The sequence below is a fragment of the Choristoneura fumiferana genome, chromosome 8 (assembly GCF_025370935.1).
Source record: "Choristoneura fumiferana chromosome 8, NRCan_CFum_1, whole genome shotgun sequence".
In the NCBI taxonomy this organism is placed as follows: Eukaryota; Metazoa; Arthropoda; class Insecta; order Lepidoptera; family Tortricidae; genus Choristoneura; species Choristoneura fumiferana.
The window spans coordinates 14,640,038-14,656,411 of NC_133479.1; the positions used below are offsets into that span (position 1 = coordinate 14,640,038).

General features: G+C 39.0%; 1 protein-coding gene across 5 annotated transcripts in view; it reads right to left on the reverse strand.

Moving 5' to 3' along the window:
* The window catches only part of LOC141430621 (protein-L-histidine N-pros-methyltransferase), a 62,399-nt gene extending 46,439 nt beyond the window's left edge, over nt 1-15,960 (reverse strand). Inside the window, exons 1-2 of one of the 5 annotated variants that reach the window (XM_074091420.1) lie at nt 15,873-15,960; nt 13,567-13,770 (exon numbers count right to left, since the gene is read on the reverse strand). In XM_074091420.1, coding sequence (XP_073947521.1) covers nt 13,567-13,770; nt 15,873-15,917 — 249 coding nt within the window. In that variant the 5' untranslated portion in view covers nt 15,918-15,960. Of the gene's footprint in view, nt 1-13,566; nt 14,131-14,611; nt 14,842-15,872 lie in introns of those variants that run through there. The other 4 variants (XM_074091419.1, XM_074091422.1, XM_074091421.1 and 1 more) reach the window with 4 other exon arrangements.
* Between the last annotated feature and the right edge of the window lie 414 nt (nt 15,961-16,374).

The window sequence follows — 16,374 nt, forward strand, 5'->3', positions numbered from 1 at the left end:
TATTTCTCATTCATATTTTTCTTTTGCGTCTGAGCCTGCAATCATGCTTCAACCCTCTTGTTTTTCTGTCGGCGCCAAATCAAGACTAGTGAAAAAATTATATCAGTAAAAATTTAAAGCGCCGCTTAATGGCCCATTAAAACACCTATCAACTAAGAGTGGTTGCGCAGACTAGTTTATTTTTAATCGAGATTTATATTCAGAGACTCTTAGGAAATAAAATAATCACAGCGGCGTTGATTTGCATACAATGGTAAAATAATTTTACGCGAGTTTCGCCGCGTTTAATTCTACTTTTTATTCGGCCTTCGGCGCCCTATCTACGAATCAAACGGACTGCTCGCCGCACGGCCATTTTAAGTGTTAACATTTTTGCGAAGTCAGCCAATACTATATTTATTGCTTGGAATTTTGTTTACTTTAGCGCACTCCTATATTCTAATATAGCTTATCTGAGCTCCGTAACTCGGAATGGTGTTACACAAAAATACCAAGAAGCGGATTGGATTTAGTTGAGTACCTATTGCTTTTAATTTATGTCACAGAGCTACTGACCCTGAAAGTTGACGGTAACGTTTGGATAAGTATTTACGTCTCGTATAGGCCATAAAGTGCATCGGCCGCGAGTAGTTGTCTGGGGCAGACTGCGTGGCGCACGAGCGGTGCGAGGTCGGGCTCGCAGCGGCCGGCGCGAGCCTCGGCGGCGCCGGCGGCAAACACATGCAACACACCGCGCGATAACGTACTCCTACACCCTCGATTAATCCACACAAAAAACAGTAAGCCTACCCGCAACACAATTCACATTCAGAGCGAACGTCGCCTGTCATAAATTCAGCACAAAAGTGCGAGCGACGGCCGACTAGCAACAAAAGGGCATGACTTTTCCCGCAAAAAAAGATGATCCTTAATCTGATTAAATCTCCATCGCAGCCGACGTCGGCCCGTGAAAGATTAATGAATATTTGTGCGAGGATTCCTGACGCTGGGTTGGCACGTAGCGTTGTCATAATCATATTAGCCGCAAGGAGACTGGCGGCCGGCTGCGGGCACGCACGCACCGCAGGGTTATGCTAGCCTACTTACTCAATCGCAACAAGGGTCCATACCCTAGTGGTGCTGCGAGCGTGACACCTTCGCTTTGCCGGCAATACCTACTTCCGCTCTAACTTTACGATGTGTGTGCACGACACGAGACATTACGTGGACGTGAAATGTAAAGAGATACTCACCTAGCCCGCAATTTTCTAGAGTAATAACGACTATAAAGCAGTCGCCCAGACGCTTTTCAACTCTTAAAGTAACAAAGGTAAGTGAAAACTTTGCTTACTATTATGGCGCAAAGGCTTACCTAATAAGATGCAAAAATAAATAATTGAAATTCAATGGAGATTGTTTCCGACACGTGGTATTTAACTCGTGGGCAAGACGCCTTTCAATTCAGTGAACAAATAAAGCAATGAATGATTTGTATGACATAGGAGATACTTTATAATGGCCACGTCCAAGAACAGCGTAACAGTATGTTAATGTAAGGATCTTATTACGAGCAATGCTCTAGTAGCGAGCTCATTACAATTTTTAATCCGGCTGTCTGTACATAAAGTAGCGATAACAAACATGGCGCAGATACTCGCGATACGCAACGCGTTAATATAAGTGTTTTCACCATATGAATTATACATCGAATTGTGTTCACCCGGGCTCTTTATCTGGCAAGCTACGGGTGCATCGAACACATTATACCTTGAACTGAGCTAGATTTTATTGCACTGTAGAAAAAACATAAGACTGTACAGTCATATGAGGATAAGCCGATAGTATGAAAGAAAAACTATAACGAACTCGGTCTCGGATCCCAACGACACAATTGCCATTTTCGAGTTTCAAGTGAGCTCAATAAACACAGTCGTAAAAGAAATCAATTGGGCCCCGAAAGAAATTAAACGTAAGAATGTATTGTTCCATACAACCGTAAACAAAACGAAAATCATTGTTTGCGTTAACCAGGTCTCAGGTCGTTTTCGACCTGCTTTCGTAAACATAAATCGCATTAAATAAAGGTATAATTTATGGCGTCCATCTATAGTGAATAAGTAGGTACGATCGATTTTACATACCTGCTCGCTTATGACTCTACCCATAACAACGCATTATTTTCATCTAAAAGTCAACATAAGTTACAAATAAGTACGCAATAACGCAGCAATGGAATTAAAAAGAAGAGTTTTAGAAGAACGCTGGTATTAATAAAAGTTATTAACGTAGAGCAGAGGTTTTCAACCGGTGTGCCGGGCACACCACCAGTGTGCCGCGTATATTTCAGGTGTGCCGCAATCGCCGCAAAGTGTATGCGATTCGTACAAAAAGGTGTCAACGAGACCCTATTAATAAGCATCCGCTGTCCGTTACGTTATACATATTATGGGTAGGTATACTGTACGGAACCCTTTAGGTACTCTACATGCCAGTCCGACTCGCACTTGGTTATTTCTTACTGGTGTGCCGTGAAACTTTTCTGAACGAAAAGTGTGCCGTTAAACCCAAAAGGTTGAAAACGCCTGACGTAGAGTCTTATTAAAACCATTTTTTTAACACAAAACGTTGTACTAAGTTAATAAGATGTGTACATTTTGGAATTTAGAATTACGTTTAATTTCAAAATGGACAATAAAACCACAGATAGATAGATGCGCCGTGCACTTGCTTTTACAGGACTTCATACAATGTGAGCAATTTCTCCTACGGTAGGAAAAAAGATGTTAGTGATACGAGTACAACTGGTGTTACAACATACCTCTACAGTGTCCGGCGACGGTCACTTGAGGCATAAAACAGGTGTAGATCTCAAAGATAGTAATTAATTATCAGATACAGCTTGTGGCTGTAATAAAGCCAGCTCATCAAAGATTCAGCCGAGCAAACAAAGAGCGTGCTCCGCGAGCATTAACCGCCATAAGACATCATAAACGGAGCACCATCATCTGGGCTTATAAAAAATTCATGCTCATCTCACATTTCGGCGCCCCTCTTAATTTCGCGTGAGGCTCTTCTTGGTTCGTGTAAAAACTTCGGGTGTCTTTTTATGACTTTTACTGCGGTATAATTGGGGAGGGGCGAGCGCTCGTGTCCCCGAGGTGACATAAATACACCCCCCATACTCCACCTTACGCCACCCCCGGCTTAATCTCATGTGCGGAAGTAGTTCGCATTAAAATGTCTTGGCTACCAAGCTTCGAGCTAAATTAATTCAAAGAAGTGCCAGTTACTCGCGAGTCGCAACCCTACCCGATAAAATATGTTATTGAAATGTTAAAAACACTGGCACAGTCATTATTTCCTATTGAACATTGCTATGTTATACTAAAGCTGGCTAATAAGATCAGTAAGATCCCTTTCAAATTGAATGTTTGCCTGTTTGTCTGCGTGAGTGCATGCACATAACGTTCAATAGGGACCACGTGTATAACTAAACGAAGTTGATATTAAAACTTAACGCAGACAGAATGGTTTTCGGCTATTAGGTAGGGCAACATCAAACAAAAAAGTACAGTATTTTTGTACCTACATACTCGTGCTACGCATACGCGTGCGTGTGAGAGTTGCGGGAAACCGGTGGATGCAAGTGGCGAGTTGTCGTTCATTGTGGCGTTCTAAGGGGGAGGCCATTGTTCAGCAGTGGATGTCTTCCGGCTGATACCTAATGATGATGATACTCGTGCTTCTTTTGTATAGTAGGTATCAGCCGAAACTAACATATAAATATCAAAAAAAAAACACCCCTAGGTTACGTATTTATACGTAAAATACAAATCCGTTTATATATTGAACCGAGTAATTCCTCCGTCCAAAATTATTTTACCAAATAAGTTATTTGTATCAGTATGTGATACTAGAAAAAAATCTAAAACTTTTGTCAAACCTGAGATTTTTTTTATGATAATTCCTTGTTTTGACGCTCATTTTTATCGGAAAATTGCTCTGTAATTTTTTCTTCTTATATGATCTTAGAATATAATTTGACGTAGTGGGTAAGAAAAAAAAATGCATACCCAAATTTATGTATTTTAGAACTATTAAAAACTGAGAGTGGAAAATTTCTCAGCCTGATCTTTTTTTAAATATATACTAAGTAGTAACGTATACAGTTGGAGGAGGCCTATGTCAAAAGACACACCGAACTGAGGGACATTTAATGATAATTAATAACATACACAAATATAGAAAACTACCAGTTCGGAACAGAAAGGCTATATTATTATTTTTATTATATAACGTATACACTTAAATCCAAAAAAACCCCGCTGGTACACCCCGCTCCCTACACACTGCTCCCGGTATGTTTAGTTTTTAATACGCTCGCTATTTTTTTGGATGATTTTATAGTTGAATGGAAAGAAAACTGTGAACTTAATTCAATAAATAAAATGGATAGAGAAACTTTCCACAGCGAGTAAAAAGGCAATTTCTGAGGGGTCCACTACCTTTATTTCCTACACTATACGAACAATAATGCTACTGTTACCGCGATATTATGTCTTTGAAGTAAATTCACGGCAGATTTTGCGACAGATTCCGTTATACATATTTTCGTTTAAAGCCGTAATCGTGAGGAATATTCCTTGTTATGACAATGAACCCCGCAAAGGGCTATAAAAATCAGGTTTTGAAAATTAAATATTAAATAAGATCTTATAGGTACATTTGCAAAATCATCAGAGCATATTGGGTAAAAGTACATTCCCGTTTATTTTTGTTTCCCCAACAACCCAACCCAAAAAATCTTCCAAGCGCGAGTCGGACTCGCGCACGAAGGATTCTGTTCGTGCCATTATCTAAGCATACAACATTAGACATTAGCAAAAAAAAACGGCAAAAAAATCAAGTTTGTTGTATGGGAGCCCCCCTTAAATATCTATTTTATTTTAATTTAATTATTTACTTTTAAATTGATTATACAACTAAATATTCTGTGAATATTTTAAGCGTCTACCTGTTGCCGTTATTAATAGCAAGCAAAAAACGGCAACAAAATCACGTTTGTGTTGTATGGGAGCCGGGAGCCCCCCTTAAATATCTATTTTATTCTGTTTTAGTATTTGTTGCTATAGCGGCCACAGTAATACATTATCTGTGAAAATTTCAAGTCTCTAGCTATTACCTCTCAAGAGATAGAGCCGTGTGACTGTGACGGACGGACGGACGGACGGAGGGAGGGAGGGACAGACAGACAGACAGACAGCGGAGTCTCAGTAATAGGGTCCCGTTGGAACCCTTCGGTTACGGAACCCTAAAAAGAAAGCTAGCTCAAATACTTGTGAGCAAAAGAATATGAAAATCCTTTTGAATAACACCAGTTTCATATTAAGTTGTTGTTCCTGAAATCTAACTTTGAGACTCCAAAGTTCTTAAAGGGTGAAACACTATTCGAAATTCAGAGCTAATATAGGTTCAAGGCTTTCAATATCAAAGAAGGATGGTCTCAGAGAGTCAGCAAATGCGATTTCAATTTTATTAGAGGCAGCAGTGATGCGCGTGGTGGCGCGCGCGGCGACGGCGGCCAAGGTGGCGCGCATGTACCTATGTGTATTTATTTGCAAATTCCGAATAGCTTTCAATATGTAGAGGCGCGAGTGACTCCCGCCTGTCGATCCTCTCCAATATCGCGCTCCTCGTGTGAGACGTCACGGAGGCGACGCCATTATTCGACGCGACGATTGACTCACACGGGAGCAGCCTTCTGAGGACGCCGCATGATAGATGGCGACACAAAAAACATATCCGTAATTGAGATTTCTATTACTGAAATTGAGAGCGACCGATCCGTTTTTTCGTGTTTGTTTACATAATGTGAGTGGTGACAGCGACGGCACACTATCGCGTTTCGGAAGCGTTCGCGGACGTCAATTTGTATATTGTCATTATTAGATTTGAGGCGGGAAGTTGGGGGCTGCCATCCATCATGGTGTGACACGCTGGTCCGATATCGCGCCTAATACGTATTGATTTCCCACTTAGCGTTTTTCTTGGGAATCGCGGCGCTCCACCCTTCCGCCGCGCGGCCGGAGGCCTAACGAGCTGTTTGTCCTCCACTCGGGCAAGTAGGGCGCCACCGCAGCCAGCGCCAAGTCGCGCTGTCCCAGTGCGCCGAGCCCGCCGCCCACTGTTTACAACTTATTAGTTAGTAGTGTGTTCGAAATCTACTTAATAGGGTGAGAAAATTAACAAAATCATGGGAAAAAATACATGTAGTTTTGAAAATTGGTAGTCATACCTTGCGGTATCCAGATGAACATACTAAAAGTCCTCAAGGCTGGGGGCTGTGCTGAGGGTGTAGGGGGGGGGGGGCTTCTTCTTATTCGGCTTTATTTGATCCTACTATAAGTAGGTATAAATTTAATGACCGAATTAAAAAACACGTTCTAATTTGTTATTCTGATCAACTGACAAATAACTCGTAGGAATTCACTAAGAAATGTGAATTTCAGAATTAAATTATTATTATTATTATTTTTAAATTTATGACGGTGGAAGCAGTCTACACTTCCACTGAACGTAGATAATAGTTAGTGTTTAGTTTTGTAACTAAGGGACCCCATAAATCCCTGTATTATTATTATTATTTAATTGTATACTGTAGTTTTAGTTTTTAAGTTTGTTTTTTTACTCTTTATTGTATACTGTAGTAACTAAGTACAGTGTAGTTTTTAAGTATTTTATTTGTAATTATTTTATGTTGAAAAAATGACTTTCTGCCAAGTTTCTTGCGGCGCATTCTTCTTGGCAATGATGGTCTTTCCGAAAGAGCTGGTAGTTTAAAAAAATGACGTTTAAAAGTGCCCATTGCGGCCTATTTAGGTACTGAATAAATGATTTGAATTTTGAATTTGAATTTGAACTATTGTCAGATTCATCTAGAGAAATCAGATTACCTGTGAAATCAAATTCTTTATACAATGTCGGTCGGAGTACCTGTGTTCGGCAGTCCAACTTTTCATAAGATTTGATGTAACGCTACTCATGTGCTGATATGTAGGTACTTACATTTGCCTAAATTCCGAAGAAAAAGATTGCGTCACCAAGGTCCCCGGTGGGGGCGGGAGGCGAGAACAATGGTTTCGGTTCTCACACGTGTGGAGGATTATTTGCATTCGGAAATAAAGAGAGGAATGATAAAAGAAAGGCGCGAGCGAGGTCCCACCGCCCGGGGGCTCGGTGTGGGAACAGAGGGGGTGCCGGGTGGAGCGGGGTGGCGCCTTCGGGGGGAGGGGGCTCGTTACGCGAACAATGGAGAAATAATGTACAGATTGCAGTGAGCGATGCGCCCAGTGCGACTCAGGTGTCTTATCCTTGCGTGGACACCACGCCTCCGTTACCGAAGATGCCCTATACAAGCAAAATGGAATATGAACTGGTATTTACATTCCTGAATGAGCTGGCATTGAAATGGAACTGAAATGCACGATGCATCGGACGAATTCTATTATTTCCTATAGTCGAATACTCTACATCCGTACGATTACATTTTTATTGACCACCGAGCTTCAATATAGGTACATTGTAAAAGTATCAAGTTGCAGTTTCCGAAACAGCCTGATAAATAGGTAGATATACTAGCGCAAAGTCCAGTTTTCGCTACTAATCTGTTAAATCTTTTTAAAATCGCCATTTCATAATTGTAACAAATAAAGTTGACCTACACTAGTGCTCTAGCTAGAGCTTTAGAGTTCTTTAAATAGCATGCAGCTCCAATTGGTGAACTATGAAAGCAAGTGGATAATGTATAGCAAAGTGTTATCTCCTCGCGCAACGCAATAGTAAAGAGTTTTAATGTTAACACGGAGCGGGCGGCCCGAGGCCGAACCGTTTAATAAAGGATGCCTTCATAGGAAGCGCAAGCAATCACAACACAATCACCCCATCCTCGCGTGACACCGAAAACGTCCTCGCTCATAAGTATAAATTAATCCATTTAGAACGGCTGAACGGGCGACCGGCACCGACCGGCCGATTAACGGAAGCGTCTACTTAACTAATTTATCCCCGGGTGGTTTTAACAGAATGGATAGCAGTGATTACGGGCGCTGGCTGCGATCGTGCGACGATCGCGCTCCGAGCGAACTTGCGCGCACGCAGCACAGCTATGTAACCAAACCACGCGGATAAACCACTTCGCTACACAACAGCTATTTGAATCGAAGTTTGAAAATGTTTACTCGTTGCGTGCCAAATTCACAATAACTGAAGGAAGATCGTTTTAAAGCACATGATACACTTTTCATCACCATCCCAGCCCATTTAGTGCCACTGCTGGGCACAGGCCTCCTCTCAGAATGGGAGGGAATGGGCCGTAGTATCCACGCGGGCCGGGTGCGGATTGGGAACTTCACACACTCAATTTAATTACTTCGCAGGTTTGTGCAGGTTTCTTCACGATATTTTCCTTAACCGTAAAAGCTTGTGGTAAATTTCAAACGTAATTTCGCACATGAATTTCGAAAAACTCAGACGACAATAAATTATTATTAATAATAATTATTTTACGTACATTAATTCAAGTCATTTGTTTACTGTTCGTACAGTATCATATTACAGCACAAATACCAAAGGGCCGGGCGCAATAAACGAGATAAGAAAATTCAAACCGCAAACTTTCATGAAATCCAGTCCCTTATTACACTTGAGCGGCTTATACGATAGTCAGATGTCTGTAATCCTGAAGCCCGCGACATTTTAATAACATTGATCAAATAGAACAAAAGTATGTGGACCGAGCACTCGACGGAGATGAAAGTTAAAAGGGTCGCGAGGGGGTGTGTGGTGCGGTGGGGTGGGGAGGAGCGGGTTGAATGCCTTATTCCCTCCACAATTCAGAGGTATTTCGTGTTCTTCATACGCAAATATATCCTCGTTATGGAGGTACACGTGAGCGTCGATTGCGTACGCGCCTCGGCGATATACCTCGGGCGAGTGCTGGCGATGCTGTTGAGGGAATTGTCTCCGGAAGGAAAATTGGATCCGGCAATCAAACCGAGCCCTTGAACGTGGCCAGAGCTCTCGCTATTGTTCTAGATTTGATTTGACAACTATCTGCGCCGTTTGAAGGGTAAAGTAATTTCATATGTTTAAACAATTTAAAAAAAAAGCTACCACTCTGGAGTTATTGAATCACACACACACACACACACACACACACACACACACACAATCAATAACTTAAACCTAATCAACTTAAAAACTTAATAAACCCGGACCAAAAATAGTTGAACCGATGCTAATGAAATATATCGTCACCACTTAAAAAAAAACTCGTACCTCAAAATAGATAATGTTTCTGAGTGAACTTTATGAACATTATGTCAAGGTTCAATTTTGGTGACATATTGATTTCAGATACGAGATTTCTTCAAAGTAGTGACGATATCTCAGAACGATGGCAGGGAAACGCGCTTTCACGTAAAAAAAAACGCATCTAAACGGTCCATCATTTTGAGAGCTACAACGCCACAGACAGACACAGACATTGGTATAAAACTAATAACTCCCCTCTTTTTGCATCGGGCGTAAATAATGCGCATGTGTTCATGTATTTAAATATTAGTCAAGTTTTTCTAAATTTTTACAATAATATGTTACGCGTTACATAAGAGCCTTTTCTTTTTTTAAGAGAAGCCGTGGTGGCCTAGTGGTTTGACCTATCGCCTCTCAAGCAGAGGGTCGTGGGTTCGAACCCCGGCTCGCACCTCTGAGTTTTTCGAAATTCATGTGCGGAATTACATTTGACATTTACCACGACCTTTGCGGTAAAGGAAAACATCGTGAGGAAACCTGCACAAACCTGCGAAGCGATTCAATGGTGCGTGCGAAGTTCCCAATCCGCACTGGGCCCGCGTAGGAACTATGGCCCAAGCCCTCTTATTCTGAGAGGAGGCCTGGGCCCAGCAGTGCGACGTATATAGGCTGGAATGATGAAGAGCCTTTTCACACGGCAATTCTTCCTAAATAGAAAAGGCCTCCAGCAAGAGGAGGGACAACCTGGTTAGGATCGCAGGATCGCGGTCATTTGTTAATTAATAAGCATTCACCGAATCGCATTTCATCTCGATCGTATATTTAATTATAGCGTTCTGTCACAATCGTTTATTTTTTAGTCGCTATAAATTTTAGTCGCATTTCATCTCGATCGCGTATTAGTGTAGTATTTTAGTGCAAACACAAATTAATTAAAGTCCCAGGCAAACATCGATCGCGGTGAAATGCGTCTAGGGTAAAATAGGTACTACACGAAAAATGAGATGCTAAGTACAAATTAATTATACTCATGAAAAAAGCTACGCGAAAAATTGCGTCAATTACAAGATTCTATTGAAATTTTGTTAGTTCGAGGTGAAATGCGATTCAGTGAATCGCAGGAATTTATGCTTTTGAGGTAAAGAACTAACAAATGGTCTTTCGGCTAACATGATGATGATGATGATGATGAATTCTTCCTAGTACCAATTTTTGCAAATCCATTTGCAAATCCTAGTAGCAATCTTTGCAGGTGGTAGAATCTTGTGCAAGGTCCGCCCGGATTGCTACCACCATCTTGCTCGCTAATCTTGCTGTGAAGCAGCAGTGCTTGCACTGTTGTGTTTCGGGGTGGACAGTAAGACAGCCGGTGAAATTACTGGCACTTGAGGTCCATCTTAGACCTCTAGGCTGGCAACGCATCTGCAATACCCCTGGTGTTGCAGATGTTTATGGGCGGTGGTGATCTCTTACCATCAGGAGACCTACTTGCTCGTTTGCCACCCAGTCGAAAAAAAAAAAGTGGCGTTTTAAAAACCGCGCGTTTGTGCCGCCAAACTCTATAAAATCACTACACATTATAACAACATATTCAGTGAAATTGGTCATATTTTGAGACTGGGACTTACATACAGAGTATGTAGCTGTGGTATGCACAGATAAAATTCAAATTCTTAAAGTTTCAAAAGGAAGAATTCATTGTAGTAAATAAAATATCCAGTGTTAGCAGAGTTCTGCCCCTAATTAATAAAAGTTACAAGTGATACAATTCTGCACAACTGTCACTATTTTGTACCTATGAGAAACTAAACAATTATGTAAAATTGTAGCACTTGTAACTTATATTAAATAGGGGAAAAATGTATGAAGTGTGGGGTCATTTTAACTTAAAGTGTGTACACGATAAAATCAGGGCATGCCTGATCTGGTGTATCTTTGTAATGAATGCTAATTTTCAAGCAGCACTTTTTTGGAATAGTCAGTGGTTATGAAACTACCTAATAAAAATACAATCACAATAAAATGTTAGAGTGTCTGTGAGTTTTAGCTTTATGTATTTCACTGTGCCTAAATTGCTCTGTACAACGTTTTTTGATAATCTTCACTCGTTTTCAACTTCAATGCCACAATTGTATTTATATTTTCACAAGCTGTTTTACGCTCATTACGATATTAACTTTCCAATAAAAATCATGATGTTACTGTTTTCTACTTGGGGGAGTCGGGAAAACTTTCTAATCCAAGCACCAAAAGTAGTTTTTATATGGGAGGCATTTTTCTGTCAAAAAGGCAAATTCACCAAAGTTAAAACATTTCCAAACTACCTCAATCTGAAGTCGATTCGAAAAATATTAGCTGTTGTGAAAAGACAATGTGATAAGCTATAAAGTGGAATGTCCAATTTAAAAAAAATATATAAACTTTACATAAAAACCTAGAAAATACCGTCAAAAGACACTGTACAAAATAATTTAGGCACAGTCTAATATATAAAGCTAAAACTCACAGACGCCCTAACTATTTATTATGATTATATTTTTATTATGTTAACTGTTACTTAAAAAAAGTGCTGCTTGAAAATTAGCATTCATTACAAAGATACAACAGATCAGGCATGCCCGGATTTTATCGTGTACAGTACACACTTTACTTTAATTACTTACTTAATTATTTAAATGACGAATTTAAAAAGAAAAATCTGAATACAATAAATAAAATGGTGGAATGGTTTTTTGGAATCTGAATAAATTATATCACCAAATTTCAAGTTCATATGTCAGTGAAAAGTTAAAAATTCTTTGGAATAAAATTTTGTTAAAAAAAGCTGACTTTCATACCATCTCATTGTATGTCTTTGAGTCAACAAGATGCTTAACACTGAAAATTTTAAGACTGTTGTAGCTTCAACTTTATGCGAAACCTATGTGACAGATGACAGACAGCCGAACATGTGAGTGACGGCAATAGGGCTCCGTTTGGACCCTTTGTGTGTGGAGTCCTAAAACTAGCTAGTTACTTGGTGAAAAGTACCCAAACCGTACAACAGTACAAAAGTACAACAGTACTCCAACAATGGACATCCTACAGCTGATATGATGATGATGACCCAGAAGTAAAAAGAAACTTTTATAAGATCACTGTTTTCTGTCTGTCTATCACCTGGTTGAGACTATTTTCTCAGGAATAAGTAGATGAATCAATTTGAAATAAATATCAAGTACTTAGAGAGATACAGCAGGGCTACTATGAAACTCAAGTTCGTGTTGTATCGTCCCTCTCACTCTCGTATTAAATAGTACAAGTGTCAGAGGGGGTCTCTCAGAGCTGTATAAAAATGTAGTTCCTAAATTCATGTGATCAAGAGATACAACTTTTGAAATTGTATTTTTATATAAAATCATGGCTATCCGTGTACAGTAGCAGCATACAATTTTAATAGTTTTTGTTGACATAGAATTATTAACTCACTGCTTTATCAATACTTGGAATGTTTTTTATGGCTTGTTTTTGTTGGGATTTTCAGTTTTAAATAAAATGGTAAATCTATATATACGTTTTTTTTTTTATTCGACTGGATGGCAAACGAGCAAGTGGGTCTCCTGATGGTAAGAGATCACCACCGCCCATAGACAACTGCAACACCAGGGTATTGCAGATGCGTTGCCAACCTAGAGGCCTAACACCTCAAGTGCCAGTTATTTCACTGGCTGTCTTACTCTCCACGCTGAAACACAACAGTGCAAGCACTGCTGCTTCACGGCAGGATTAGCAAGCAAGATGGTGGTAGCAATCGGGGCGGATCTTGCACAAGGTCCTGCCACTTGTAAAATGATAATGGTGGTCTATGTGTGAGTCAGAGGTAAAATGATACCAAAGTAATATTCAATGTCAGTTCAATCACACTATTTTTTAATGGCATTCCTAATTAAATGTGATTGTGAAGTGAAGTATACCAGCGCCCAAATACTTACACACATTCCGAAGTTAAAAAAAACTTACATAAAAAAAAACGAGTGAAGTACATTCCCTATAACTAACATAATAACTATGCAAATGTGGTATTATCAACATTTTAAAATACCTTGTGTATTTAATTCAAGAACATATTTTATTACCAATACAAATAAACAGTAGTTGTAAAATTATGATACTGCAGTATTATACACTATAGCTGACTCAACACATTTTATTTTGACTAGAACACATTTCTTTATACAAATCAATGGATATTGAGGGCTTGATCAAGGTAATGATAAGAATACAAAGTTTCCTTACCTCATTCTGATCATATTCTTGTAGCTGTCTGTCATTTCGCTGTTTTTCATACAAAGCTCTGGCCAGGGCGCTCCTAGGGCGATACAATCCATTTAATCCATTATTATTTGCCATGTCTTCAAAGTATTTACTATCACGTTCTTGATTTTCAGTACAATAATCAGCATTTACAAATTTTTCATCCTTATGGCACTGTTGGTTTACCTTTGAGTAATAACAGTGTAAATCAGAGTGAGCTCTTTGTAATGTATTTACAGCACAACAAATAATGCTTATGTTGCATAAAAGACGAAAAGTAGAAGGCATTAATTTGTTTTGTAGTTGTTTTGGTCGGTAGATTACATTTTTGGGGTTAGTTTCTGTTGTTACGTGGCCTTCAAGTTACATCATTTCTCGTGTACAATATTTTTACTGCCACTAGTAAACGATACTTTATACACTTTTTCCTAACCAAACAAATGGCGTAACATCGTCTTAGCATTGAAAATTGATAACAATACATTCAAAACATTATTGGCTTTAAAATGTCACTTTTAATGTCGTCGTTCGTCAACAGAGGGCGTTTTTTGACGGCTGGCGTAGCGTTTACAAAGATCGCTTTGGCAACATTCAGATTTTCAAAGTGCGAAAAAGAAAAAGTTTACATTAGGAAGTTTATAATTTTGATGAGTTCTCTAACTTTTCTGTAGAGTAGTAATTTGGTCAAGAAGACGAAATTTTCAAACTGTCCTCTGGAATATATGTGATGGCTTGTAGTCAAAAGGATTTCTAACCATTTAACGAGTCATTGTTTAAGTCTAAAATATTTTAGGTACATGTCCACTTATGGCTGTTTTTTTTTGGTAATGGCGGAAAAATAAAATAATAGCCTAGTAGAGAATTATCTACTTACATAAACCTTTAAGACACAAAACAGCCTGGTTTCTTGAATAAGATACCTACACAATATCTTATCCTAAAGTAAACTTTTAAAAACAGGTTAAAAGATGTATTATTATTCGTAGTGTAATTACGAGGTACCTACATATATTATAGTACTACTAACCGTGTCCTGTTTTGATTCCACCGAAGCCTTTGCAATTGCCCGCATCTCCCGAAGAACAGAATAAACCATTTTGATTTCACTTCAACTGTTTCTTATTCCAAACCTAACAGCGGAGTGCACGCACTTTAATTATTTGTAGGCCACAGAAGGGGATTTATCTTTTTAAACAGCACAAATGTTCTCGTGGTAAGAAATAATGAATATGTTTGATAGAAGTTGATAGCGAAATGCTAAGGTTTGGCCTTGGCCGTGACCGACCGTTCACTGTTACTCGGCTGCGCTTGACCAGCTATGGATAGATTTTAGAGTAAAAAGAAAAAAGTGAATATAGGTGCCGATACTGTTAATAGAAGTGATAGTTAGCTACCTACTTGCTTTTAAACGAAGCAAAGCGTTTAACTACCAGCAGTCATTTTCACCTTCAGATAAGTAGGTAAGTAAGTACCCATACCCAGGTACTTACGAGTACCTTATTTATAAATAGTTGGAGACCAACTGACCACGGATATGAAATATTCATGTTGGTGACGGTCCCTGTAACGCACGTATCCATTTAGTAGTAAATTTTATGATGCGTATTAATTAATTTGACAGGCATAAGGTGTGAGCAGGTATACCTACCTACCTAATCTAATTAGTTTTTGTACTAAAACTGCTTTAAAATAGGTAACTCCTCCGTCCGTCTGTTAGGTACATTTTCAAGCTTATATTGCTGCACCGATTGAGATGAAATTTGGTATGGAGATAGTTTGAGATCATGAAAAGTAGATACGTGGGATAGTTAATATTCCGGTAAATTCATTTAACAATTCTGGCAGAAAAATGACAAACAAAGTCTTCGCAGACGAACAATACGATAAGATAAGGGCGATTGTTTTGGCCACATTCTTGAAGGAAAAAAAACGGAAAACTGTCACAAAGCACTTATAACGGGAGTTGCCTTTAGTTTGGACTAAGTATAGTTATTTTTTTCTGCCACTGCTACCTGCTGTAGTAGGTACATCTGATCTGACCTTATGTCTACACTAAAATTTTTGTTAAGTAAATAACTCGTGAGTTGAACCGTTTAATTTGGCAATTTTATCAATGTCTCGTGAGAATTTAAGTAATATTATCGAACAAAACTCATACAAAACCCAAATGAACATTATCTCCTATAACCAAGACACTCATTGACTGCGATATTTCTTGGCAGAGAGGGAGAATGTGGGTTGCCTTCTCCTGTTATAAGTGCCACGCGAAATATTAGTTAGCTACTTACATCCTCCTCGATCGGTGGTATCCTCAACTGCTGCCAATCTGTCATTTTCTTAACACTGAGCACCGTGAATTTAGTAGTAAAATGTCTGCCGACCGTCTTGAAGTGAGCATAAGTAACGAAGCAAATCGTTTATCTACCTACCTAATACACACCGTGTAATTAGATAACACTATTCTGCAAAAGATAAGTGAATTGTTCTAGTTCTTGCTACATTATGTTGACGGGTTGTGAATATTTACTTTGACTTTAATTATCTCTTAAATTTACTGTTCTTATTGTACTAATCCATCCATACTAATATTATAAATGCGAAAGTGTGTTTGTGTGTTTGTCCGTCTTTCACGCCGTAACGGAGCGACGGATATTAATAATAAATCTTTATATCTCTTACAAAAAAATGCCAATATAACGAAATAAATTAAATATTCTGGATTTTGTTAGTTTGCTTTCTACTAGTTATTTGTGTGCCAAATTTAATCATAATCTGTTGAGTAATTTGGTG